Source organism: Hippocampus zosterae, chromosome 13 (genome assembly GCF_025434085.1).
Source record: "Hippocampus zosterae strain Florida chromosome 13, ASM2543408v3, whole genome shotgun sequence".
Taxonomy (NCBI): Eukaryota; Metazoa; Chordata; class Actinopteri; order Syngnathiformes; family Syngnathidae; genus Hippocampus; species Hippocampus zosterae.
This window is the reverse complement of record NC_067463.1, coordinates 13,610,076-13,638,010: the sequence shown is the minus strand read 5'-3', so window position 1 is coordinate 13,638,010 and position 27,935 is coordinate 13,610,076. Positions and strand designations below refer to the sequence as shown.

Sequence of the window (27,935 nt, the reverse complement as noted above, 5' to 3'; positions counted from 1 at the left end):
CGATTCCTGCTACCAGTAGATGAGCTGAAATTTGGAACATTGACTTATGATACTTGTGCACATGGAGAGATGATCATCACTGAAATGTATTGGGGTTGGAACCCCCCCCGCTCCCCAAAACACTATTATGTGGGGTAAAATTGGAAACAAGCTGTTAGAGGAATAAAAAAATGGGTTCGTAGATTCATATGGAAAAGAGGATCAGGACCCACTTTCGCAGAAGACACATGGACATGCACTCACCCATTGGTTCCTTGATAACTTTATAGTAGTCAGGGGCGTCGCTTGTATCCACTGGCTCTAGGAATGGCCACGCCATTTTGTGTGCCTGCAGCGGAGGGAGGTGTAAAGAGAAAGACATTGGAGAAATCTAAAATCTGTCTGTGAAAGTGACATCGCAAACATATAGGTCAAGTGATGTGTCGTCTGAAAGGAGATGAGGAGTGCCGGGGAGACAGGAGGAGAAAAAAAAAACTAGAAAACTAGAAATAAAGGGTGTGAGAGGAAGCAGTCATCCAACTCATGGCGAGCCATAAGGTAAGTCTAACAAAGAAGACTTTTGTTTGGTTGCTGTTCCACTCAGGAGGGGATGTTTGGCCCATAAAAAACAATGCGACTTCTCCAAGAGTTATGCTTCTCGGATGGTCGCTGAACTTTATTTGAAAGAGCAGAAAAAACCTCCTCTCTAACAACATGCTGTAGATCAGATTGGACAAAATGAACAAAACCATAAGTTAAATGTTTTTGCCACTCAAAATCATCGATGTGCCACACCCACATGTCTTACAAGCCCCGTGCAGAGGTTGTGCATAACCAGGTAAAATAAATACTCATTGGCTATTATTTTGCAAAAATAGATTTCCTTTTACATTGTTTGGTGAAATAATCCTTTTTTTCTATTCACGCTAAGAGCTGATGATGACTTGCATGCATGCAGATGACATTTTTGGTTTGCTGTGGGCGGATAATTAAAGTCTAGCTTTTACTTAATAAATATAAGGAGGAGATTGAGTATTTCATTTGAACATATTTCATTTGTCTTTTTTTTTTCTTGAATTCAACATGTTTTAAGGTGCACAGCAAAAAAAAAAAAAAAAAAAGATACAGGATACAGGTTCAAATGGCTCCTGAGTAGTAACACCAAAAGTCACGGCAAAGTTAACACATAAGCACTTCAACTATCTCGCAACATCAGAATCTTGTGAGACTTCGGCTAATTGGAAATCATAGGATGACGATCTGCTTATTCATTGGCTTGTTTTATTGAAGAATACCATTGATAGCAAATGACACGCGTCTGTGTCCTGGCTGCTTGGTACCAGAAGGCTAATAGGATAATCTGTTGAGATAATTTCTAAAACAAAAAAATACACCACCAGTCTATATGTGAAGAGACTCACATTACAGGAACCTTCCTGTAAACCCGCCACCGGTTAAAAGTGAGCTGATTATCATTTTAGGTAACATGTTGGGTTTGACAGTGGGTGTCCCACTCACCGTTAAGGAGCGCAAGATTCTCCGCAGGCCCTCATAGTCTTTTTCAGTGAGTGGCGTGAGGACCGTCATCGCGTCCTCTGTCGACTGGCATTGCGGGCATACATATTCATCTATGTGGTTCGCTTCGCTCTGCAGGATGCCCACACAGCGACCGTGGTACCAGTTCTGACACCGATCGCAACCAATGTAGAACCTAAGAGCGGGGGGGAAAAACAGCAAGTGATCTTTTTATCAACACAAGGGACAATATTTGTCCTGAAGCAGCATAGTCCTTGAGTCTTGGCAGCATTAAAACATGCTTTGGTCAAAGTAAGAATGATACTTACTGTGATTCATCGTACGGTGTTTGACAAATGCAGTAGAGCTCCTCCTTGGTGCTCTTCCGGCCCTGTTTACACTCCAAACATATATAGTCGTCCATATCCTTGGCAGCTTTCTCCGTGATTCCCACACATTCGCCGTGATACCAGTTGGTGCACAGGTCGCAGCCAATGTAGAACCTTTAGAACGAGGATGAGGTTAACACTGTATAAATGCTATTTTTGCTGATTATTATTTTTATTATTTTTTTAAAAATCATACCTACATGGATGTGCCTTCACTCAACACATTTCAAAATCTGATCAATGTCAATGTTTGTCAATGTCTGTCAATCAATGTTTGATCATGATGAGAAATGTTTTTTTTCCCCAGCCCAAACTGAAACATCGGACAATCCTGTTTTGTAATACAGTACCGTAAGTTGAACCTCTGCCTCAGAACTGTGCAAACCACTCATCCGCTATGCGTCACCAACCTAATACTCCTCAATTAAACTTTGTTTTAGCTTTTCAGCTCAGTGAAAGCTTCTCTTTGTTCTATTTTTGGAGGGCTTGTCATATACATATCTTTTTTTCCCCCCTGGGAATCATAAAACGAACTTTGAATGTGACTTCTTAGTAATGTTGCAAACAGCGAGGCTCTCATACTTGGTCTCATCATAGGGCGTCTTGCAGATACAGTAGAGTTTGGTGTCCTTCTTGGTGTCCTTGGTACTGGTGGTGGAGATCATCTTCTTTTTCTTGGATTTAGCTGACGTCACGCACTCTCTCTCCTCTTCACGTTTCCTTTTGTGTGTGGGGATGACGGTGGTGCTGTCGTGCTGCTGAGTGGTTATGTTGTGCACACGGGCTTGAGGATGTTGTGGGTGGCTGTGAGAGGCGGAGGCGGCAGCGGCGGTGGCAGCCTGGCCGGCTTTCTGTGCTGCTGCTCTCTCCTTCTCCCTCTGCATCCGCCACAGGTCCTTCTTTAGCTCCTCCTGAAGAGCAAAAATGTTACAACATATGACCATTGAGCAGGAAGTGTTTCATCAAACAAATATTTCCCCCCCATGTTTCAATTTCCCAGGTCCGCTGTATACCTGGGCCTCTAGATGGAGCTCCTGATCAAGAAGCACTCGTTTCTTCAAGATATCATTCTTCAGCATCTCTTTGTGGCGGTAAAGAAGCGATGCGAGCTTGTTGGCGTTTGCCAACCTCTTCTTAGACTCCACAATCTCCTCCTTCTTCTTCTTCTTGGCCTCCTGCCTCTCATCTCTGTCTATGCGGTCCAGGAGGAACTTCATGACCTGATTGCATACAATCATCCTGTAGAAAAACACACAACGGAATAAAAAGAGACGTTTCACATCTGATCCCTCTTAAATATCTGTGATGGATTATCAGTAGACAAACAATAGTAGGCAGAAGAGGATATAGCGTAGACAAGCTCATCCCTATCAATAACCGATATTAAAATATGCACGGAGGAAAGTGTCTATGAAACTGTATTTTTTTTGTTTGCTACAATAATTAAATTCAAATGGTTACCACAATTCTTCAAAAAAAAGTAATTATACAGAAAATTACAGAAAACGATGCATTTCCCGTGAGATGGACAAGACAAACTTGAAAAAAACAAAACAAAAAACAAACGGACAAAAAACAGCCATGAAGCCTTTAAAATGGTGCTGACCATTATCTGTGTGAGTGATGCTTTTTTGGCTATTGGATGCACAGATGTCAAGTGAGTTTTGAGCTGCTCTGTTTATTTATGTTTGACTAGTATGGGGGTGGAGTTGAGAGACATGCTGGGAGATGCGAACTAGAGGGCCTCACTGCGTATGCAAACAAGAACAGAAGGATGGGTTCTGCAGAAGGGTAATTTAAGGTCCATTCTGGGTTAATTTATTGGAAGTTGCCTTACGTTTATGAAAAAAGAGAGAAGCTTTGACCATGTTGAGTTGAAAATTGATCGCGTATGACAGTAAATGTGGATAATCTATGACTGCGCCATTTGTCCGTTCACCTGTGTCTGCTAACATTCGAGGCTAGGGGAAAAAAGTGTCGCTTCCAGTGAGCAACACAGCGCCTTGCTGGCTGAGCGTTTGTGTGAACGGCACACAAACACACCCGTGGCTGAAAGGGTCAAAGACAGGCCACAAATTGCAGGCGACGTGCACGATGCAAAAGTGGCATGAACAAGGTGTGTGTAGGCATGCAGCACACTAACATTATGCACACAGGTTTCACGACATAAATGCTTTTGCTTTTCTGGTCTCTCCAGATCACTGACACCAATTACAGAAGCATTTGCTGATTAGTTTCCCAGATGAGCCTCATTAAAGCAAAATGACTTCCACATTATTGAAGAAGTCACAGTTTGTATGCATAGTGAAAAAGTAAGATCTTCATACAGGATCCTCCAAAAGCCTGGAAGTCATCTATAAATCTGAAGCTCACCAATGCTCATGAAGAGAAAAGTTAGCAGTGGGCTGAAAAATACATGAATACTTATTTTCATTTTCAAACTGTTTTATCCCTTGATAATTCCTGTTAGTGAAGGGTCAAGATAAATGGACTCCTGAGTCATCATGTTCCTAACAAGACTGTCAGGAGTTGGCAGAGTGACGTTTTGGGTAGGAATGTCTGATGTCGGCCCCTTTAGGGTGCCTGAAAGTGTCAAAATGACGTCCACAAAATAAGTGGAGTTTGTAACTCATGCAAGACAATGCACTAACCAATGCAGGAAAGCATATGATTGAAGCTTTAGTTGCTAGGGGCAATGGGAAGAGGGCTCACGGTCTGGCCACCACCATCCACTGACCTCAATTCTGTTGTGAATGGGTGGAGCATCCTTGAAAAGATCGATGAGGGCAGTGGCCGATTCATCACCATGGAAGTCAATTGTTTTTTAAGAGTTTGTACATAATCATTTGATACACTAGATTTTGAATATTTGGGGGGTGAAAATAAAATCATCCCATTGTTATAAAAAATAGTATTACTGGCAATGAAAACGTTTTATTTACTGCAAAATGCATTGACAATTTATGAAAATGAACTAAAATCGCATAGCTAAAGAATTTGAAAAACAGCCTATGTGTGACTGTCAGAGTAATGCAGTGATTTAAAAATATTTTGCAGGAAAAGCCCAAAGAGGTGGCGCGACAACATGGAAAACGGATGGAAAATAAGTAGAGACAGACTGCCAAAGGAGCTGCCGGGTCGAAGTCACGCTCGTCTGGCTTTGGCGTTTCGGGTCAGTGTGAATGGGCACAGTGTTGACACAAACACGTGTGTGTCAGAGTCAGCGAACGGTCAGGGCATCATCTAGCTACAACGTGAACATAGAGGACGGGAAGGTGAAGAGAATATCTTAACATTACTTTACATTCTCTCTCTTTACGGTCCAAAAGAAACTACACTCAGGCTACTCAGACATTTAAGAGAAAAGCCATAGTGATGTCATCCACATTAAATATTTAAAAGCGTTAGAGAGGCAACGTGAGGTCTGCTACTGAAACTTATTAATGAACCGATTAGCCCTTGTCTTGTCACTTGTTGGGTTACATGGCGGCCACGCAGCTGTTCGTAGTTCCACACCCTAAAGTTCCCATGCTGTGCGGCAAACCTCAACATGCTGTTGATCAGATCAAGAGAGGAAGGGACACATACACACACATACATCTACACACAAAAACAGCTAACCTCTGATTCTCTTCTCTCTCCTCAGGTGTCAGAGTCTTCTTCTGCTTCAGATATTCAATTAAAGCATTCTGCTTCATCACAACCTAAGAAAGACAGTCAATTGAATCATTTTTGAAGGCCATAGCTATCCAGTGGCAACCTTGCCCATACGAGTTTAATTAATTCAAGAGGCTGTGTTGGAAGGCAGTCCTTTGTCAAGGTTTTAAAAATGGTTCAATTAAGCAAGACCTACTGTACAATTTGCTGGCATACATGTATTAATATGCAATTGTGTGAAATAGTCTATTTCTCTTTCTCCTTTCTTCTTTCTACATACATTCTTGCTGCTGGAGGCTGTAAATTTCCCCATTGTGGGACGAATAAAGGATATCTTATCTTATCTTATCTTATGTAAAAATAACTTTTTAAAACCACAAAACGGTTTGCATTTTGTTCTAATATATATGTTCTTTGTGCATAAATCTAAGATTGTAATGTATGCCCAATATATCTGCACAGTCTATGTGTACTTGACAGTGAACATGGAAGTGGATTCCTGTCGTGTATGCTGTCAGGGCAACAGCGGCTGTGTGTGTCCCTCGCCCCCTAAGCCCAGTCGCAAGATGATTTGTCATTGGCCGCTTTTAACTGTCGCTCAACGACCAACTCGAAAGGAGGAATGTCATCGGTTGAGCTGAGTTTTACATGCAATACGAGCCAGGTCCAGGTCATGTGACTGATATCGTCTGTATCTCAATGTTAATATCATGAATATTCATATCTCAGTTTCGTTATGATAAAGATGCGTGGTTGTGATGCCTTCCTAAGCCCACACCTGTTTCTGAATGATGTCCTTCTGGCTGCCAGAATTGAGGGCTTGCTCTTTCTTGGCTTCTGCAGCTTGTTTCTTCTTCTGCTGTTGCTGCTCTCTGAGCTGCTGTATCCTCTGCAACTGCTCCTGTACGGAAGCAGTCTGGATGGTCACAACGTTCCCCATCTGCAGGGACAACATTGTGAGATATGAAACTCCAAACTAAGTGCTAGAGTCAGGAGTAACCAATCAACAGATGGCATTAACAGCAACAACAGTAAAATTTTATCAACTACAAAGTTGCCGATGACCACAATATCTCAGGCGTCTTCTTGGATGTTCAAATGCAATTCAATACAATCAAAACCATCTAATTTTCCATTCGACTGAGCAGTCACACAAATTCCCTGAGCCTTCCTTGGACCACTGCGAGAAACATGTAACACGCACATGGCGGCCAAATCAGTGTGACACCTGTCCAGAACCTTAGATTATAACACGTTAAATATTGTAGTAGGTATGTTACAAAAAAACTCAAACATATCATCGAAATGAGATTTGTGAAACAGATCAAATAAGCCCTAGTTTGTTTTTTATGCAACATTTTATTTTCAGCCTAAATTGACTTGTCCAGAAATCAATAATGCATTTTATTTAGAAGTGCCTTTCAAGAAACCCAAGGACACTTTACAATAACAAAAACAATAAAATGCAATACAGGTTGAGCAGCGGCAGCGTTCACTCAACCGTATAACTTTTAATAAATTTTGACTTCAATATTTGCAATCATAAAATGTATTTAAACAATAATAAAGTGGAGCGTGACATGTGTGACACTTCATCACAATACGTGAGTACAGAAGTGGTTAAAAGATAAATTAAATGATGTTATTACTAATTAAAGTAAAAGTGTTGAGATGCTTGAGAAAACGAATTCATTTTTTTATTATATTTACATAGGAATGTAGCGATATCGGCGATATCATGTTAGTAAAATTGCCACACTATCGTCCTCCCTATGTCACGATATTAAAAGCACCACATCTGTTAAATAGGCCAGGTTATTTTCCATCCATGCAGTTTCAGTACCCTCTGCTGGATAGTTTATTAGTGCAGTTTAATTTGAACTGCATGTTTTGGCCACCTTAGTTAAGTATAAGACCCAAGCTAAATGGCAAATGAAGGGGAACGTAACACGTTTGAGTTCCTCCACAAATTGACTCAATTCATAATACAGGTATGTGCATGCATTAGCAAGTAAGTGCCCAGTATTAAGTGTTGAAAAGTTGAGTTGTAACTAAATTATCACATGACAATTAAATGAAGCAAGGCATCAGAAGGTTGCTTGCACTACCTGTCCTCCCTGAGCTGAGCTGGGGCCAGCCTGTTGTATCTGAACAGGAAGCTGCAGTTTAAAGTGCTGTGGTAAAGATGTGCCACTCTGCTGAGCCTGCAGCTGGGCCAATACCTAAAGCACCCACGTGAAGAAACACAAATGTAAGACAATGGCGAAGACGAGAATAGTAACTAATTGACAATTAACAACTAATGTCAGGAAGATTGGGCCTGACCATGCACAACCTTGAAAGAATTCAGTTCAATTTCCCATTTGGATTCATCAAGTACAGTATATCTCTGTCTATTGGTCTTTGTTGAACAAGTACATATTGTAATAATTATGAGGTTCTTGAATAGCAATTGTGTTTGTAATTGTACCTGAACCTGCTGCTGCAGACCAGACATGATTATTTGAGGGGGTTGCTGCAATTGCAGCTGTGCAGTTCCTCCCTGTGTCGTCACTTGCAGCGAGGTGGGAGATTGAATGGGCATGTGGGCCTGCGTCTGTGGGGGTAATTGGCCCTGTGGGGTAGATGCAGACGAGGAGCTGGTGGTAGCCAGAGTTGCGGCCGCCGGCTGCACCGGGGCAGCTGCCTGTTGAGCGGGCTGGGCCGGCTTTTTCGTGGAGTCAGAGTTGGGCTGGCAAGAGGGTGTAGTGCCTGTAGAGATTTTCAAGTAGTCGATGGCAGATAGTGTGAGAAACCAAAATGACCATCCAAATATGTTTCCAGTCATACCCGTGCTTGGCGTGGGCGTAGCCACTGCAGATGGGGGTGTGAATAAGAAGCGCTGCATCTGACCGTTGGGCAGAGTCGCCTGCATGAGCTGCTGGCCAGGACCTGGAATGACCGTGACTCCATGAGGTATGACCTGAAGCTGGCCGGTGGTCTGACCTTGACCTTGAATCATCACTGTCAGAGCCTGGTGGGAGCCGCCAACACCTGAGCCAGCCTGCTGCTTCTGTAGGGAGGCAGAACAAATCACATTTTAATCACATTCACGTTGTTCAACATCAGTTTTGCAGCTTTGGCAATGAGCACCTTACAGCTGTCATAATATTAAAAGCAAACACACGGCGCCCCTTTTAAAAGAAAACTGGAGGAGAGTTAGTAGAAGCAATTCCATGGTATACATTTCCTGGTACAAAATATAGACCTTGCTCATTACAAAGTCAAAGCCAATTCCTAAATTATATTTTTAATTCATGCCTGAATAACTAAGTGAGCAAGAGTGAATTTGATAACTTCATTGTCATGTCATGGGCGGTGCTCCCTAACCTGTTTTAGCTGAGCGACCTGTGAGATGGTGAGTTTGACCTGGCCAGATGTCGTTCCAGTCGTAGTGGGGGTGGTTGGGCTCTGGCCAGTAACAGAGGCTCCAGAAACTGAGGTGGACACTGTCTGCCCTTGTAAGATCTGACTTACCACTTGTTGGCCAGCCTGACCTAAAAAGAAACAGGTAGCATGTTTAATTCCCGCATAGCAAATCAAACAATAGTGATAAACACAATATACAGATATTTAAAAAAAAACACTGACAAGCTACAAACAGAAAATTACCTTGCTGGACCACAAGCGGCGTTCTGATGATTGTTTTTCCCATAGGCCCACCCTGCTGGACTGGTGTTCGAATCGTTGCCATTCCGGGCCGGATCTGCCCACCAGAAAATAAAATACAGTATATTCACTGACAAACAAAAGAATGATTTGAGAGCAGTCAGGTTTCTCATAAAATGTCCTAACTGTGAGGGTTGGGGCCATGTGTGTGTGTGTGTGTGTGTGTGTGTGTGGAGGGGGTTTGGTTGGGGCTAAGAAAATTTACAATAAAATACCAACAACATGAGCATGCACTTTATAATACACATTACACACACAAAGCAAAGTCTATTATCATAAACTATGACATTCACAACCCGATAAATGGCGAAAAAATATGAATTCTGAAAGTTAAGTGTGGTGTACCGGCTGTTGGGTGCTTGGAATATTGGGCCTGATGTTCACAGGGGTAGTGCGAGGCAATTTGATAACGGTCTGAGCACCACCCGTTGTACCGGAGGGAATGATACCCAACACCTTCTGTTGCACAGCACCTGATTGGGCATAAAAAAAGACATGACACAAAAAGTCAGAGGATGTGGAAATCAAAAGAGCATGAAAGCACAGCGACCCCACAACGTACCTCCTAATGCACAAAACACAGAAGCACTTTTTCTATGGGAAGAGCTAATAATGTGTGAAGCAAGAATTTTGTAACACACTGGTATTTTAACCTGGTGATAGTTGTCGTTTTTGCAATGTCAATACTCAGACAAAGGGCATCTTGGTAACGTTATGTTGATTTTTGAATCAAGACACTCGGCAACTGAGAAAACTTTTCGTCACAGCTGTGTATCCTGCCCCCAAACACACTGTTGCTTTGTCATTGTGGCTCGGGGCAAATCAGCGGGCTCAGGACCAAGATGGATTTGCGGGGGTCTGTAAACTCGCACCTATGACAAGAAATCAGCTTGCAGGCAAGGTTACTGGCTTGCATTTCATGTCCACATAACCCTCCAAAAGCGTAGTAAAGATGAAAAGTAACTTAAGATAAATTCCGCTTTAGCTGCTGTCGGTAACAATTGTCTTGTTCACCAGGTTCCCCGATGAGTCAAACCAGGAACCCTTGAATCCTGCACTGCACCACTTGGAAAAAGGCTGCCAGCCATTTTCTGCTACTCACCACACTTCCTATGATTAGGAAATATTCAGAGACCAAATAGTCCCAAACACAATACAATACTGTGAAGCAGCTGCCACATACTACAAGTGAGAAGTTGTGCCGAGGTTGTGCATTGACATGGCTCAATACATTATTTGTGGGCTTCTCTCTTTGCAAGATGGCCAACTTTTGATCACAGCAACGGTAAATATTAGTGGAGTAGGTCAACAAAATCTTCAAAGACCTGCTGAAAGCTTACTTGGGTTTCCCCCAACATATCTATCTGATCCCCCTCATAAATTATTCACAACATTTTCACCTTACAAAGGGAGTGTTTCATATTTGCCGTCCAAGTACGTGTGGAGCTGATGGCTCAAAAAGAAATCAGACGAGTAACACTCTTTCTTTCCCTCAGATCCTGCTGTGTGTTTTTTCCCCCCTAAACCACAGCCAGGCCGGTAAACCTTTACATCAAGAGTTTCCCTCTTCAAACAGGGACCTTAAACGTGGTTGCAAGACACGAGGAGTCTCTCCTCTGGTGACAGGAATCAAACACAAATTTCTATGGGCTGGCTGTTTGAGGAACTTGATGAGTCGGGACTACGAGGAGTGGAGAGATAGACTTTTACTCTAAAAGATGAATGGGGAAAACAAGAAAACTGAAATCCCGCAATAGAGAGTTACCTGTCTGAGAAGTAGACCTCAGGGTAAACTTGTTTTCCTGCCTAACTTCCTTAAGCCCTTCCAAAACAAACAGTGCGCCCCGCAGTCATGCTGGATAAATAGACATGTCCATTAAATGGTCACACTCCACCTGAAATTGAGGTTTCTCTTTTAAGGCTACTCCAAAAAAGTAAGGAAAATCACTTTCATTTTCTTGTATGAGGATTGCAATGATCTATCGACACAGGTTTCAAATATCGTCGGTCAGATGCATCCACTTTGAACCTCTACAATAGTCTAGCTTTAAGCAAGTGGAAATGTCACTTTCAAAAAATGGTGAAACAAGTATGAGAACCAGATATTGTACAACAGCCAATGAGTCGCTCCTTTTTAATGAACAAACATCCATCACTCTGCAGAAGACCGTGGCACAATAGCCCAACATTACATACAAGTTGAAAAAAGGTTAAGAAGAGCTGAATTCTAGTTTAGATCAAAAGAGTCAGACTAAACAAGTGTACCAGTCCTCAATAATTGAACCAAAATAGCTAACTTCAATTGTGCTGCCAGAGCTCAACCAGGCATGATGATGACCCAGGCCAAAGTAAGCAGGTGACTCAATGGGTGCGTGGTCGGGCGGACACTGAAGGAGCGCCCACAATGGTGTTGGTGTGCACAACACAACGAATGAAAAGCTATATTAGAAAATCTTGAATTTTGCCACAACATAAACCATTAAAAAAACTCTTTTCACCCTTTTGTCTGCCGCTTAGGATTGAGGTAATAGGTGCCAGTTTACCTCCTTGTGACGTTGCCATATTGACTGTGATGAGCTTGCTGTTGGCTGGAAGTGGCAGCTTGGTGGTGACTACCTTCCCACCCACCGTGGTTCCTGTAATGTGAAATGTGTGTCCACCAGTCGTGGTCACTGTGGTCTCTGTTGAAGCAGACACATAAAAATCAGCAAACATCATAATGACTACACTCATGACTCCAATGGTAACATATAAAAAGCTAAAATTACCACATTATTAACATTCATTCATTCATTCAATTCAATGAATGAATGAATGACTGAAAGCATTAAAAATATTTTAGTAAGCATTGACTTCCGTTTATAATCTGAATAAACTGGACATTATGTACAGGTTAACGGTCAACATTTTTATTTTCTTTCTTTCTAACAACCAAACTATTGCATCACATTCTACGAAACTCAAATGTTTTGAATACTTTCAATGCAGTACCTGGTGAGTTTTGACTCTGCTTTATCCACGAGGCAAATGATTGCTGGAAGTTCTTTGTCTGCTGATATTTGACAGGCGTGCCCATCTTTGAAGACAGCACCACTTTGGTGCTCGGAGTTCCCTGACCTGACAGTGAAGCCACCATGACCTTAGGCGTCACGGCGGCTGTTGCGGGAGTTCCTGTTGGAGTGACCGTGACCGAGCCAGGTTTCTGCTCCTGACGTTTCTGAAAGCATAAAAATGTATATTTGACCAGAAGACAAGAAGGGGGCAATGAGAGGATTAAAATCAATGTGAAACTTCTAAAGGGGAAAAATAAAACATGTGACTATAATAAGGTCAGCTCAAGTGATTGAATGAATCCAATCAGTGTCTGCTTCGTGAGATACAGTTACGATAATATGATCCATCTCACCTTGGCTTGTTCAGCTGCCTGAGCTTTCTCCTTCTCAACCCTAGGTTAAAAAAAGTCAAATAAAAAAACATGTTCAAAGACCATTTGTGATTTTCTTAAGAGTCGAGCAGCATTTAATACACATTGGAATCAGCCATCTTATTCTAACCTCTCAGAGAAAGCTCTGATCTCCCAGAGGTCTAGCTCCTCCTCAGCGACCCAAGTCTCGATCACCACGGGGCCCGTCTGCTTGGGAGGTTCAGGTTTCTTGGGACGCAAGGCGCTGGAGCGCAGCCCTTTCCTCTGCGGGGTGTGGGTTTCTGTAATTTGGGACACATCAAAGGTTGTTTGGGTTTTAACTGATGATTATGTCCACGAATCATGGCTTTTTATATCTCAAGTTAGTCAATAAAGATTGTCTGGAATATAAGAGCATATAGTGTTTACCTTTGGGTGTCTCAGGTGCTCCCAGGGGACAGATAATTTTGCGGATGCAGTACTCTGAGCGTATGCCATAGGGTCCCACGTCACGTCGTTTGATGATCTCTGTGGTGGTGATTTCTGTGTCTGACGTCTCTGTGGTAATGAGTGGGGATAGGGCTGGGTTGGTATGACGATGAGGAGGAGAGCCCGAAAAATGGAGGAAATGTTCTCCAACATAACACCTGTGTCAGCCACAGGAGATGGATGTTTGTATTTCATTCTCTGTGTTTCTTTTGTCTCAATGTATGAATGCAAGACAAATCAAAACCCGTAAGCATACACAAACAAACCTTATTTCTGTGTTTCTGGCAATGGTCAAAATCAAGATGAAAATGTCAATATCAAAACACATCACCAAACATTTGATTGCTCCCAGAGAGAAACCAAATTTGGCATGGGGGGGTCGGGTGTGGGGAGTATTAGCTCTACCTGTTCGTGTAGTACCGACAGCCGCAGATGGCTTCACGGCCATGTCGTCCCATCTCAAACAGGCCCAGAGCAGTCTAAGCATCAGACTCACACCAGCCAAAGAGTTCACTGTTTGCAAGCGATACCTGCATACACATAGTTGAGTATTACTCATTGATAACAGATCTGTGCACTCGTTGCTCTTACGTTACAATCACTCTCCAATTATGCAGCAAAAGTTAAGTAAAACTACAATTGCGCTTGCTAGTGAAAAGCGAGCAAAACAAGTGGGACGATCAGGTGGTTGTGTTGTTGAATCTGGTATTTTTGACTGTCTGGAATCAGTTCATCAGTGTGGCATGACAGCATGACTGCCTGTGACTCACTGTATTTCAGAATGCAGACAGCAGCACAATAATGGAATTAACGGAGGCAGCGTAAAAACAGAATGATGTGTGGGTGATTGTTTTTTGCGTAACTATTTCCAAATTTTAATACCCACCATACTTAATGTCATAAGCCCATTTAGTACGATCAATTAACTCAGAAGGCAATTTCTTGGAACTCATGTCTGTCAGATGGATGAAATATGAGCTACTTTTAAAAATATTAGGCAAATACAGTTTTGGCCGTTTTTAATTTAAGTGGGAGAATGTTTACAAAGTATATGTTTCCCTGCAAATAGGATTGTTGCAATTCATTTTATGCTCTCAAAAAAAAAAAAAAAAAAAAAAAAAAAGTTAAGAGGCACATAACTTACCTCCAGGTGATGCCAAATGTGGGCCTGGGGGAAGGATAGGGCCAAATATCCTGGGCCGGCTTGGCATTGTAATTAAAGACGGCCACCTCACGGAATCCTCCCCGCCTTGCCAGCACCTTCAAGTTGTCATGCGGCAACACGAAAATGCTCTTGCGGTTGCTCTTGGTGACAAACTTGCGATAAGAAGGAAGCGCAGTGTCCGAGCGCACCTTCTTCGTGCGGGAGAATTTGCGGAGGCGCACTCGGCCCCTGGTTGAGTCTTCCTGGAATATGTCTCCAGGAGTTGCACCGTTGGTGTTGGTTGTTGATTTAATGACCGAAAGTGTTGTGTCTGTCTGTTGTGCCATTATGTCACTCGGGCTGTCTTCTGACGGACTAGAGGAAGAGATTTTTGTCACGGTTGTTTTGGTCATGGAGGTGAGGGTGAATACCGCACTTTCCGTCGTTACGACTGGTTGTGCAGATTCTACAGATGCGGCTCGAGGCAGTTTCGTACCACTGGACAACACAGTAGAGGTGCTTGTGAAGGTGGTGGTTACTTCGGTGAAGGGCGTTTTCAACGGTGTTGTTGTCTCTCGCTCACTGTTCTCTGCAAACTCATCACTTAAACTGGACTCTTCTGCTGAAGGTATAGGCGAGGGCGCCATTCTGATGATCTTGACTACAGGGATGGATTTAGTGTTGCAGGAGCTGTTGTGCTGCAGAGAGCTCGGAGTCTGAGCTTCAAACGGATCTCTGTTATTTTCCATCTTTGATATCTTCACAGGAGGTTTGTAATCCTGATCCGGCGTCATTATGTTGCTCTCAAATGTTTCTGCGGGGGTTGGCCCCTTTTGGACAGCATGTATATGTTTGTTTATAAGAGCCAAATCTCCATTCACCAAAGGCTTTTGTTCTGTGCTGATCTTCGGTGAAATACCTTCATCTTCGACTTGACCAATGCTGTTCACCTTGGTTTTGCTAGTCAGCATGCCATTATTTGGACTTACCGCCGAGTTGCTCAACAGGACATCACCCCCTAAATCATCCTTACCATTTATATGCGGGAGAGGAGAAGCTGAAACAGGAGAACTGGAGCCCTCGGGATCTTTCATATTTTCCCGGTTTTCGTCAGGTCCCATGCCGTTTGTCTCAGAGGCTAACTCCGCTGATCTTAATGTCTCTGGACTTTCCGGTGACGGATTGGGAAGAGCTGTATTCTCACTACTTATTTGCTCAACAAGTTTTGTATGGGTCCTTACGGAGTCCTTCTTTCTACAAGAGTCCATGTTAGGTACCTCAGAGCTTATATTTTTGATAAGCCCATCATCGGTAGTGTTTAAACAAGCACTGCCCGTTTGTTGCTCTGAAGAGCAATCTTTGGGCCTCAAAGTCCTTTCTATGGAGCCAACCCTCAATTCCTGAGACAGTGTGATGGTTTGGTTTTGTGGTGAAGACGAATCTCTTTCTACATCTGAACAGCAACTGTCTTTGGGTGTTGAATTAGGAATAGAAGAAAGGCAAACATCTTCATCTTGTGTAGTTTTAGAACCTACAGCCTGATCGTCATCTGGAATTCCACCAACATCTGCAGACCCATGAGCTTGAAATGTGCAGGTTTTCTGCTCCTCTTTCACAGCATTGCTGTCTTTGAGCTGTGTCTGAGCCAGAGTCTGGGGCTTAAGCGGTGACCGCGGTCGTACAGGAGTGCCCAGTGGTGGCGGTGTTGAGGAGAGGGGTGAATGAGGTGGAGTGGCCTTGGGTTTGGATGCAGACACATGTTGCTTCATCTTCTCTTGAATTGTGTGCTGCTTCACTCGCCGCTCCAGAAGGCTGTCAAGTTTGGAGGACTTGACCTTCTTCTTGTATGCAATGCGGGTGAGGAAGCCCTTACTGACATCTACAACGTCGTAGTTAAAAGGACGAATGGAGTTGTCTGTAAGCTCCTCCTTCACAGACTCTTCCTTAGTACTTGACGCTGAAGGAAAAAATAAGGCATAGACAGTCATGCTAACTGGTCCTCCACTTTGTTATTGTAAAAAAAATAATAATAATAAAAAATAAAAGACATTGAAATGACAATAGTTTTCCAAACAATAAATAGATGACAAAAACATTCTTAAAACTCGAATTGATATATTCTTACTTTGCTCATCCTCTGATTTTATTGTAGTGGAATCCAACTCCGTCTTGAGTTCTGAGTTCTCAAAAGGCAGTTCCTCAGATGTTTCCATTTCACACGCAGCTTCGCTCTTTTCCTCTTCAATATTTTCACTAGATGCCAAATTATCTTGGGCAGGTTTGGAGGAGGGTGTAGATGCGTCGTTATCTGCTGTATCACTGATCAAGCCAGAGACCCTTTGAACCTCAGATGCATGGAGACTGGGTCGTTGACTCAGATCCAAAAGGGTGCATTTTAGGCCAAGTTTAGCATCTTGAGAAGGGTTGGGGGGGGGGGGGGGGGGAGACCGTATATTAAAATACATTTGAAGCAAAATAAAACTGTTGTCAAATGAAATGACCATCAGTGATTATTTTTTCCTCTCCAAACCTTCAAGTTCCTTGCGGTAGTTGGCATTGGTGTTGCCAGGAAGTCTTGGGAGAAATCTCCGGACATAGGTCTTACTTATCCAACTCCAGCCACCATAGCCGGTAACACGATATTCCTCGCCTTTTTGTTTCCACACCTGCAAGGAGGACAAAGAGAGGCGGAATGAGGAGTAGCAGAAAGTGTAGAGGAAGAAGCAACACTAAGGTTATTTACAAGAGAGAAAAACAAAAGTGGAATGAATAGAAAAAGAGTGAGAGCGGGAAAGAAGCATGCTTGTTTGCCGACCACCAACTGCTAAGCCACGAGCACGCGCTTAACTATCATTGATGGTCACCTTGACCACAAGAATGGACAGTACAGACATCACCACTTAAAAGAGGTTTCACTTGAACAAAAGTGAGGGTGGGATGGCAGTCAAGTCCAACCAGTCTAACAAATATTCTGCCACAAATCAACAAATACAACAAAATGACCAAAAAAACAAACAAACAAACAAAAAAAAGATTCCATTCATATTCAGGTCAGTAAGTGTGACCTACCTGGTGTTTAACTGGAAAAGTGTATTTGACCCAAGTCGCCTGTTGCATCGTCTCCTCTTCCTCCAGCTTCTTCTCCCTTTTCTTTATTTTCTCTTTCTCTTCACGCTCCATGGAAGTCATGCGGTTTAACCTGAAAAATGTTAAATTGTACATCGAAAATTAAATCGATTTAACGTGACATATACATGCTTCATTTGAAGAAAAGTATATTGGTTGACATGAACTCAAGTCGTAAATCCTGTGACTTGAATGTACTTGAATCCTTCATAGTGAAGTTATTATTGGAAGCCTTCAAACAATTTACTGCAATTACAAATATACACACACAGGACCTCAAAAATGTAATCACAACAGTCGTGACCTCTGTTATTCCCTTAATGACTGTGAAAATTTGTCTATAAACTCAGATGATTACCGTAACTTTCTTTCTGATGGGAAAGGGAGGCTCTTTGAGGGAAATGTTTCTTAAGTGGATGAAGGGCAACTATTTGAAGGGGCGGGTAGGAGCCTGGGGGGCATTTCTTTACTGATGTATAACAAACAGCATTCTTTGAGAAATGGGCAAACTATTAGAAATGCCTCTCAGTAGTTATGGTCTTAACTCTTTCTCTTTGATGCTTGATTGCTCACACTCATTTTCAGGTTCCAACTCCAAAATGTTAGCTCTTTTAAAAGGAGTGTTGTGTTGAAGCCATGGTCATTGAGAGGCATAAGTGGGTGGTACTAGGAGCGGACCTGCAGTCTAAATATTATTACTTGCGGCCAGGGTGGGCCTTTTGATTTGATCTGGTCAGGATCACCACTGCCTCCTGAAACGGTCCGACTGACTACACACTTCCTTTGTTCATGCACAGAAGGCTGGTTTCAATATATCAATGTTTGTATCTGCAGGAAAGCTTTGGTATTTTTATTTATTTTAACTGAAACTGTCAAATTGCTGCAGTTTATATGAAAGTATAGCAGTGCACACATACACTTTAGGTCCATTCATTCCTTTCCCCCTTAAGGTCTTCACCAGACCAGCTAAGTGCGCTGATAACAGTCAATTTTTCTCGGAAAATACTTCAATCTATTCTGCGTAAGACATGCACATATATAACAAAATGGTGGTAGTCTGTGATGTGTACCTGGTGTGGCCAAGTGAATCCTTCCAGACTGGCATGGTTGCCACAGGCTTGATCGCACATTCCATGATGGCCAGAGCCAGGGCAAACTCTCTGGCCTTACTGCACATTTGTACAGCTTTGATCCAGTTGGTCCTACAAAACAAACAATTTCCAAACACCTTTCTTTCGATGTTACATTGTTTTTGTTTTGACCACAAACGTAAGTGATCAGATGGCACCGGCTCCAAGAGAACAAGCTCTAGTTGGGCAGTAAAAGTAAGTTGCTACATCATGTTGAGCTCGTATCCATACCTGTGTGAGGCCCAGTTGTGGTGCATGAATGGAGATGGTACATTGTTCTCCAGCTGGATGATGGTGAGCCTTATCGTAGAGATGGTGATAAGCTTGGAACCGTGGATGGAGCCATTCCACTTGAATTCTCCCGCTGGGGTCATGCAGAACTTGTGGGAGAGATGCCGCCTTTTGTCGTGATCCTAGTGAATGAATAGTGAAATAATAAGAGATGCTATGGCAATATCGAAGTTGTGTTCTGCGAGGGCAGAGCGCAACTTGCCTCTCTGTGCTGATGCTTGTTGAGGGCCAGTGTGTTTGTGCTGTACTGGTTATGATAGACACGATATTTGCCCTCCTGACCGAGCTTGAAGAATTGGCAAAGTGTCCCCTTCATCACCACATCCTTGCTGCGTGTACTGACACGGGTGACATCACCTTGAGCGTTCACAACTAGAATCTACAGAGGGAGCAAGACATATTTTGAAGTTGTTAAAAGTTTGATAATAAATGGAACATTGACACAGCATGTTCAAAACCATGTACAGTTGCTTCAACTTGCTTTATATTAAAGTCTATATCTCTGTGTTATCTTTAAAATGTTTGTGCAGATTTAAGGGTTGTAAATATTTGGCACAAGGCCAAATTGACACATACTTTATCTAAATACACATATCGTGATTTGATTCAAAAATGGTATCTTTAATAGGGAAGGCAAGTCAAAAATGTTCTTGACAATAACGTGGTCTATATGGCCCCACAAGTCAAAACATGGTACAGGTATTCTGATTAATTTTGTGTTGGTGGAACATGAATTAACGAGACAAATCCACCTGTTTTAGTTCAACTCAGGCGGCAGCCATTTTGCAACTTCCTGTCAATTAAAAATAACATCGCAAAGCCAAAGGGCTCAGTTTACTATTGTTAAATGACCAAACACAGAAAACAATTGAGCCGCGATTGGTCATTTTAAATTCTAAGAATATTTGATTTCAAGGTGTGTCACCTCTTTTCCCTCCTTGAAGCCTCTGTTGGCTTCATGAAGGGCAGCAGCCACCTGCTGGCTCTTCAGCTGGCTCAACTTGCTCTCTGGGTTCCTCAGCCGGGTCACCATACGAGTTGCAGATGACTTCTTCCCACCAAGACACTCACCGTTGGTGGAATCTTTACCATCTCCTGCAAACGCAACATTCTTGTTATTGTAAAGTGTCCTTGGGTGTCTTGAAAGGCGCTTATAAATAAAATGTATTATTATTATCAGTTTTAGTCAATGGGTGAGCAATTCACATCGAGATGCCCAAGAATTTTTTGTAACTCACATACACAAGAACATTCTCTCGCGAGCATGCTAGAAGAGCATCGTGCATTGAAATGTCATTGTGTCTGACCTGTGTCGTCGAAGCTTGCCAGGGATGACTGGGAGGACTTGTCTGCCAGATCCGGAGGTTCAGGGGCCCTGGGTGGGACCGGGATGCCCACGCTGCTATTACTGTTGTCCTCAATCATTTGGTTTGGATGGCTCAGATTTGGGACGCCGTCACCACTTGCAGGAGCACAGTCTGATGATGGGTGTTCTGCCGTCAGAAGAAAACGCACCAGGAGTGAAGTAGTTGCTCTAACAAAGCTGGTTTTGATTGAAACAATATAGACATGACATCCCTGATAGCCATAACTGCACTTTAAAAAGACAAGTGAAGTCAAAGCTGTGGCCAATTTGTCGAACCGCTTTGCTTGAACAGCAAGACACCGAGATAAGGTTGTGGCTCCCTCTGCTGAACAACCAGAGCACATGCAAACACTGAAAATGACCAACCTAGTCCATATTTAAAGATCAAAACAGAAATGTAATTGATCACACAATCTTAAAATGAATCAATAGCTATCCATAAAATACAATACAGATAGCACATAAGGGACAGAACTAAGTTGAAATTGTCATGCATGCAATCAGATCCTCCGCTCAGCTCAAGGACAAGTGCAAGCACAAAATTCCAAGTCGATGCATTAGCTGCCAATTAAATGTGTTCCTGAACAGCAAATTTATGTTTTATTGTTGTTAATGGAGCACTCGGCAACACACAGTGCCAAACAAGTAGCATTACATAATTTAAAAGTCCTAACCAGCAGACATAGCAGTTATGTATTAAGATTCCATCATCCAAATAAATGCAGTATGGTATTTATTATTAAAAGGGATGAGACTTTAATATGCAGATTTTGAGAACTTAAATACAGAAAATATGTTAAATAACATGTTGATAATACTTTTCTGTTCCTGCACTCCAGGGTGCACAGAACTTTTTTCAGTGTCCTCATTTCAGTGCTGTACTATGTGAAGTCCCTTTAGGGGGCATTTGTGAATGCTGCAGGTAAACAACAAAATATTGGATCCACAGAGAGAAGCACAACAACAGTCTGTGTCTACTTATGTCCTGGAGGGCAAACAGGGAATTAACCCCTGCAATAGCAGGCAGAGATCCCCTGGGCTCGGCCTACGCTCTGTAAGCTCGAGTAGGACCAGCGAACAAAGGCTGCAATTATCAATTATTTTAATGATCGATTGAATGGAATTACCATCATTTTTTTTCTTCCAAAAACGGGACATTATTTCAAATTGACAGTGCAGAAAATCCCCAAACAATTTCTTATGATTCAGGTCTTGGTTTTGGTTCAACAAAGAGACAATCAGTGTGTTTTGATGTAGAATGACAGAAATCTGAGAACATATACTGTTGACAGGCTAAAAGTCCAGGGATTTTAATTTACGGTAAATAGGCTCTCTAAATGATTAATCGATGATTGACATATTTATCAATCCTTTGATAATCGATTAGCCGTCGATTAATTGTTGGACTTACATCTAATCACTGGGTAACCTGCTTGAGTTTGCCGGACGGGCTTTCAAAATTTGAATATAAACTTAAAATTAGCGACCGAAATTGAAAAACGTTATTTATTGTGTCAACACTAGGTATTTGAATGAAAGTAATTCATCCATCCTTCCATTTTCTGAAACGGTTATCCATTACACCTGTAAATAGCGGTTGACAAGCTCAAAGCCAAGTTCAGTGTTTTTAATGTTACCTTCACTGAACGTTCGTTTTTCCACAGAACCTTGAGAAACAATCCATTGGGAAAACGTACCTCCAGTTTTGACAGCATCATTTTTTTCTTTCTCCACCTCTTCATTGGTCTCCTTGTCCTCCTCCTGGGTAGTCTCATCACTGACAGTGACAACCTGTTGTCCTTCACTGTCAATCAGCTTGCCGTCTTCATTACCATCTTTCTCCACATCCACGTCATCCTTCTCCTGCTCCAGACGAGCTTTAAGGGCCTCCTCGGCCGCCTGCCTTTTCACCTCTTCTAGCTCTTCTTCCTTTTTGGCTCGCAAACGCTCCAAGATCTCCTCTGGGTGAAAGAGTGGGAAAATGAACAGTCACTGCATGATATTGGCTGATCAGCAAAGCATTATTTCAGTCAATTAAGATTTTTGTTTGAATCATAATCCTCCTTGGGAATGTGATCAATGACACTTGCAGGGAAATTTCATGTCATCAAGAGAACCAAACAGTTGTGTTCACAATCACCTTTTATTATTGCTTGATGCAACATCAATCAAATGCAAAGATATGATTGAAAGGAGGAATAATGTGGACATTTTTAATTGCTTGTGTGCAAATCGTTGGGTATCTGGAGTGTCTGGTCACCCATCAAGAATAAAATTAAATCCGTGGCCGTAAGGTGGTTGGTGCCTGTCGTGGCGGCAACCCCCGTACTCGCTGGTGGACACCAGCAGTAAGGGATGCCGTCAAGCTGAAGAAGGAGTCCTATCGAGCCTTTATGGCCTGTGGGACCCCAGAAGCAGCTGACGGGTATCGACTGGCCAAGCGGAACGCAGCTTCGGTGGTCGCCCAGGCAAAACCCGAGCGTGGGAAGAGTTCGGTGAGGCCATAGAAGCCGACTTCCGGACGGCTTCAAGGAAATTCTGGTCCAACATCCGACGTCTCAGGAGGGGGAAGCAGTGCACCACTAACACTGTGTACAGTGGGGATGGGGCGCTGCTGACTTCGACTCGGGAAGTTGTGAACTGGTGGGCAGAGTACTTCGAAGACCTCCTCAACTCCACCATCGCGCCTTCCTTGGAGGAAGCAGAGCCTGGGGACTCTGAGGTGGGCTCTCCTATCTCTGTGGTTGAAGTCAGCGATGTGGTTAAAAAGCTCCTCGGTGGCAAGGCCCCAGGGGTGGATGAGATCCGCCCGGAGTTCCTCAAGACTCTGGATGTTGTGGGGCTGTCCTGGTTGACACGCCTCTGCAACATCGCATGGTCAACAGGGAGAGTGCCTTTGGATTGGCAGACCGGGGTGGTAGTCCCTCTTTTTAAAAAAGGGGACCGGAGGGTGTGTTCCAAATACAGAGGGATCACACTCCTCAGCCTCCCTGGTAAGGTCTATTCAGGGGTGCTGGATAGGAGGGTCCGTCGGGGAGTCGAGGCCTCAGATTAAGGAGGAGCAGTGTGGTTTTCGTCCCGGCCGTGGAACAGTGGACCAGCTCTACACCCTTAGCAGGGTCCTCGAGGGTATGTGGGAATTTGCTCAACCAGTCTACATGTGTATTGTGCACTTGGAGAAGGCGTTTGACCGTGTCCCTCGGGGAGTTCTGTGGGGGGTGCTTCGTGGGTATGGGGTACCGAACCGATACGGGCTGTTCCGTCACTATACCACCGATGTCAGAGTTTGGTTCGCATTGCCGTCAGTAAATCGGAATCGTTTCCAGTGGGGGTAGGACTCCGCCAAGGCTGCCCTTTGTCGCCGATTCTGTTCATAACCTTTATGGACAGAATTTCTAGGCACAGCCGAAGCGTTGAGGGGGTCCGTTTTGGGGGCCTCAGTATTGCATCCCTGCTTTTTGCAGATGATGTGGTGCTGTTGGCTCCTTCAAACAGGGCTCTCCAACTCTCACTGGAGCGTTTCGCAGCCGAGTGTGAAGCAGTTGGGATGAAGATCAGCACCTCCAAATCTGAAAAAATGGTCCTCAGTCGGAAAAGGGTGGAGTGCCCCCTCCGGGTCGGGGAGGAGATCTTGCCCCAAGTGGAGGAGTTCAAGTATCTTGGGGTCTTGTTCACGAGTGGGGGCAGGAGGGAGCGGGAGATCGACAGGCGGATCGGTGCAGCGTCTGCTGTGATGCGGACGTTGTATCGGTCTGTCGTGGTGAAGAAGGAGCTGAGCCAAAGGGCGAAGTTCTCAATTTACCGGTCGATCTACGTTCCAACCCTCATCTATGGTCACGAGCTATGGGTCATGACCGAAAGAACAAGATCCCGGTTACAAGCGGCCGAAATGAGTTTTCTCTGCAGGGTGTCCGGGCTCTCCCTTAGAGATAAGGTGAGAAGCTCGGTCATACGGGAGGGGCTCAGAGTCAAGCCGCTTCTCCTCCACATTGAGAGGAGCCAGATGAGGTGGCTTGGGCATCTGATTCGGATGCTTCCTGAGCGCCTCCCTGGTGAGGTGTTCCGGGCATGTCCCACCGGGAGGAGACCCCGAGGAAGACCCAGGACACGCTGGAGAGACTATGTCACCCAGCTTGCCTGGGAACGCCTGGGGATCCCCCGGGGAGAGCTGGAAGAAGTAGCTAGGGAGAGGGAAGTCTGGGCTTCCCTGCTAAAGCTGTTGCCCCCGCGACCCGGCCCCGGATAAGCGGTAGATGATGGATGGATGGATGGATGGATGGATGGATGGATGGATGGATGGATGGATGGATGGATGGAGAAGTTGCAGTTTAGGCACAGATTAGGGTGAGCTAAGTGCGTTAGAGTTAGCTTTTGATCACCGGTTGTTCGTGAACTTGGCGATGTGGGTGTTTGTCTTCAAATTCTGGGCTGTTTGACAAAAATGGGCAGGTTAACAGCGGCTAATTTTTCCAGACAGAATCGCTCTCAATGTTAACTGTTTTGTAATTTTGTAACTATTATCCCATTAACTCAATAAAATTTTGAGACCTTGTTGAAGTCAAAATTGTCCCAATACTCTGAATTTCAACCTCCCAGCTGTAAATGTTTTCAGATTTTTGTAGTCTTCTATGAAAGCACTCATGTTTCCCTTGAATCAAAATAAAACATCTGCAAACATCTGCTTTTACATTGGAAAACAAGGCTCATCATTTTTTGCCCATTTTCTGACATCGTACAGACCAAACTGGTGACTGAATCTTAATTCATTTATGTGTGTGCATTTCCAGTTCTGTCAATCTAAAGTAATACCCATTTTTTTATTATTATTTTTATTTTATTATATTTATTTTTATCTCATTAATCATTTAACCAACAAAATACTCATCAGATTAATCAATGAAAAAAAATATCATTAGCTGCAGCCCTAATGTTTTGTGTATGACCATTGAATGTCAGAGACCCATTACTAATACACCCAGCAACTGTTTCACTCTCTGAAAAGAAAATGCTTACTCTGTCTCTGAATGAAAAGGAAAAAGATAAGAGCTCATTACCATTGGCAAAATTGAGGAAACACCTGTTGTTGCCCCGAGCCTTGTTGGTTAAGTCCTCTGTGATGTCCATGTGTGTGTGAACCTCATCCCGAATTTCTTCGAGGGCGGCATAGAGGTCGGCTTCCCAGTAATTCTTATCCAAGCACTCGATGAGCTCGCCTAGCTGGACCTGCAACAGAGAGGGAAAGCCTCCATGTAAAAGCCAAGACACATTGCAGCAAATGTACCGTCAAATGATCAAATACTTGATCATTTGCAGTGAGAAATGGATGACTTACCTTGGTGCTGTAGTACCAGATTGTTTTATGCTCCTGCTCGCCATCTTCTTCTCTGTTTGGGATGAAAGGGGGGCACATGGGGGGATTATTTTTGTAATGACATGGGGAGACATGACACACGAGAAGGGGCGAGGTTCAATTGGGAGAAACATGCAGAAAATAAGCTTTGGGTGTGTGATCTGTATGTCATAATTGAAAATGATTCATTTGCCTGAGGGGAATGGGTGCGAACAGCAGTCGACATCAATTTTCTTTTTTTAAGTGTTCTAAATTCAAATTACACTTGTGAATCGGTACCCAATCAAACTGTCTAAAGCTGTGTTTTTAAAACATCAAACCATCACATGTATCAAATCCCCTGAAAATGCTTGATGTTTGTTTTTGCAATTATTCACAAGCAATACAGACAACCATGCAATGAAGAGAGTCTTGATCCTATTGATGTACCGGTAACTCCTCACGACATTGACCTGACTGATTTTGAAATGCAGCATCGTCACGCTCCAGAAAATACATCTGCCAGGACATTAGTGTACTTGTGGGTCTGTACCTTCACTAAACAAAGCTGAGATAAAGATTCGACAAGACCCATTTAATAAACAAATGCTGTCGATACCAGCAACTTTTTCTTAGCGCAGTCCATTCTCTTTGATTGGGACCCGATGTCACACCAGTAATCTCTATTTACAAACTTGGTGCCTGCACTCAAATTAAGCAAACTTTCTTTTGTTAAAGTTATTTGCTTTCACAGGCAGCCCCTGGGGATGAAGAATAGTCACGCAGCACCTGCTGGATGCCACTTTGCTGTGCAACTCCAAGCAAAGGACAAGCATGACAGAAGAGAAAGAAGCGATGCTAAAACGTTGGTTGAGCCGCCGGGCTGCTTAAATCTTGATTTGCTCAGGTGATCCATATCCAATGATTTATGAAGCAGGCCCTTGGCTGCTGCAGCGCCAGCACACACTCACCATCTGTGTCTGTTTAATGTCAAGATGCTATCCTGCTGCCTAAGTGGACGGATGAGCTCGGGATCGACTTTGTACCTTTAAATCAGGACCAGTGAACTGTATCAACAACAGGAGGCTTTATACTATGTATACAGTACGTAGTCCGCAGTCACGTTGTATTCTACATCCAACAACCAACTAGGCTAGCCTCCTTGACAAAATCATACAATAAGGAAATTAGAAATGCATGCCTGTAGATGACCACAATGTAGTGATGTCCCGATTTGATTGCCTGATTGAAAATCGGGGTTGATGACGTGATTTTCAGCTGATCCGGTATCAGGTGAAAAAGATCGGTTTCATTGTTTTCTGATCATTTGAAGGCCCCACAGCAACAAAATAATCCAAATGTGCAAATATCTAGCCAATTTTAACAGTAGTAGTTTAATTATATTTCACGATAAGTTTTTATTTTGGGTTTTTTTGTGGGGTTTTTTGGGTGATGCAGTTCATGTGACACCCACAGAAACATGTCCTCAGCTGCACAAGGAGAGCCAGAGTGATAGGTTTGTTTTCATAGCATGTTTGGAGAAACAAGAAAGCCCAAAGATGCTTCCAAACCAGTCTGCATTGCCTGATAGCAAGAAGCCACCCCGCCAGATGTCATCACCAAAGAGTGAGAGAGCTGAGAGTGACAGACAGGTTCGCGATTGTTACACATCAAAACAACATCAATTCAAGTGGAAGTTCAACAAGTGTAAATTATTTGGTGACAAGCTTTTGCATTTAACAAGGTCATAAAATCAATAGTGTCGTTTCTAGAAGAGAGTACCCAACAACTATGTAGTTGCGTGGATTTCTCATTTCAGCCCATGCAATCCTATAGCTAATGATGTAAATGTATTGTTTGCTATTAGACAAATCAAGTATATCAAACAGGGTAAACTCTCATTTTATGGTCCACTCTACCAAATTGGTGCCATGTGCATCTCCATGTAATTACGTGAAAATACATTTTTATAAAGCAATCTGCACGTTGATATGTATTTTGTATCAAGTTAACATTCAATTTGTGCAAATGGCCAAAATGCCTCTATCTGCTAATTTAATGCTCAAAACCCTCTGAGTTCCAACACAAACGGAACAACGTAAATTGTCATTTGAAAACTCAATTTAGAATTGTCTTGTGTTGTCTCTGAGTAATACAAGGGTAAACAATACAAGGGTAAACAATACAAGGGTTAAAATTGGTTTGCTGATTTGAAATCTTTGTGTGTGATCGATATGTTAAAAAATAAATAAATAAATAAATAAATAAATAAATAAAGAAAGAAAGAATCGCGAGTGGGGCAAATACTTTGTCGCGCCACTGCATGCATTTTTTTCCGTTGATGTAGTCACAGTACTGTATTTTTCGGACTATACATCCCTCTGGAGTACAAATCATAGCAGTCAAAAG

The 27,935-nt window shown here is 43.0% G+C and overlaps 2 protein-coding genes across 5 annotated transcripts in view; one reads left to right on the top strand and one right to left on the bottom strand.

Annotated features, from left to right (window-relative positions):
• Window positions 1-27,935, top strand: part of LOC127612741 (protein kinase C alpha type-like) — a 152,053-nt gene that overhangs the window by 4,363 nt on the left and 119,755 nt on the right. The window lies entirely within an intron of this gene.
• Window positions 1-27,935, bottom strand: part of LOC127612719 (nucleosome-remodeling factor subunit BPTF-like) — a 41,082-nt gene that overhangs the window by 7,357 nt on the left and 5,790 nt on the right. For 2 of the 4 annotated variants that reach the window (XM_052083479.1, XM_052083482.1), the window contains exons 3-33: window positions 25,530-25,581; window positions 25,252-25,420; window positions 21,896-22,158; window positions 20,139-20,328; window positions 19,757-19,926; window positions 19,034-19,210; window positions 18,772-18,953; window positions 18,481-18,612; window positions 17,354-17,483; window positions 16,815-16,950; window positions 16,410-16,697; window positions 14,285-16,241; window positions 13,546-13,670; window positions 13,081-13,233; window positions 12,803-12,953; window positions 12,655-12,694; window positions 12,240-12,465; window positions 11,792-11,929; window positions 9,594-9,721; window positions 9,192-9,285; window positions 8,910-9,076; window positions 8,370-8,592; window positions 8,011-8,291; window positions 7,649-7,762; window positions 6,319-6,480; window positions 5,505-5,587; window positions 2,897-3,122; window positions 2,466-2,794; window positions 1,824-1,997; window positions 1,498-1,690; window positions 244-328 (exon numbers count right to left, since the gene is read on the bottom strand). In XM_052083479.1, coding sequence (XP_051939439.1) covers window positions 244-328; window positions 1,498-1,690; window positions 1,824-1,997; window positions 2,466-2,794; window positions 2,897-3,122; window positions 5,505-5,587; window positions 6,319-6,480; window positions 7,649-7,762; window positions 8,011-8,291; window positions 8,370-8,592; window positions 8,910-9,076; window positions 9,192-9,285; window positions 9,594-9,721; window positions 11,792-11,929; window positions 12,240-12,465; window positions 12,655-12,694; window positions 12,803-12,953; window positions 13,081-13,233; window positions 13,546-13,670; window positions 14,285-16,241; window positions 16,410-16,697; window positions 16,815-16,950; window positions 17,354-17,483; window positions 18,481-18,612; window positions 18,772-18,953; window positions 19,034-19,210; window positions 19,757-19,926; window positions 20,139-20,328; window positions 21,896-22,158; window positions 25,252-25,420; window positions 25,530-25,581 — 6,938 coding nt within the window. Of the gene's footprint in view, window positions 1-243; window positions 329-1,497; window positions 1,691-1,823; window positions 1,998-2,465; window positions 2,795-2,896; window positions 3,123-5,504; window positions 5,588-6,318; window positions 6,481-7,648; window positions 7,763-8,010; window positions 8,292-8,369; window positions 8,593-8,909; window positions 9,077-9,191; window positions 9,286-9,593; window positions 9,722-11,791; window positions 11,930-12,239; window positions 12,466-12,654; window positions 12,695-12,802; window positions 12,954-13,080; window positions 13,234-13,545; window positions 13,671-14,284; window positions 16,242-16,409; window positions 16,698-16,814; window positions 16,951-17,353; window positions 17,484-18,480; window positions 18,613-18,771; window positions 18,954-19,033; window positions 19,211-19,756; window positions 19,927-20,138; window positions 20,329-21,894; window positions 22,159-25,251; window positions 25,421-25,529; window positions 25,582-27,935 lie in introns of all 4 variants that reach the window. The other 2 variants (XM_052083480.1, XM_052083481.1) reach the window with 2 other exon arrangements.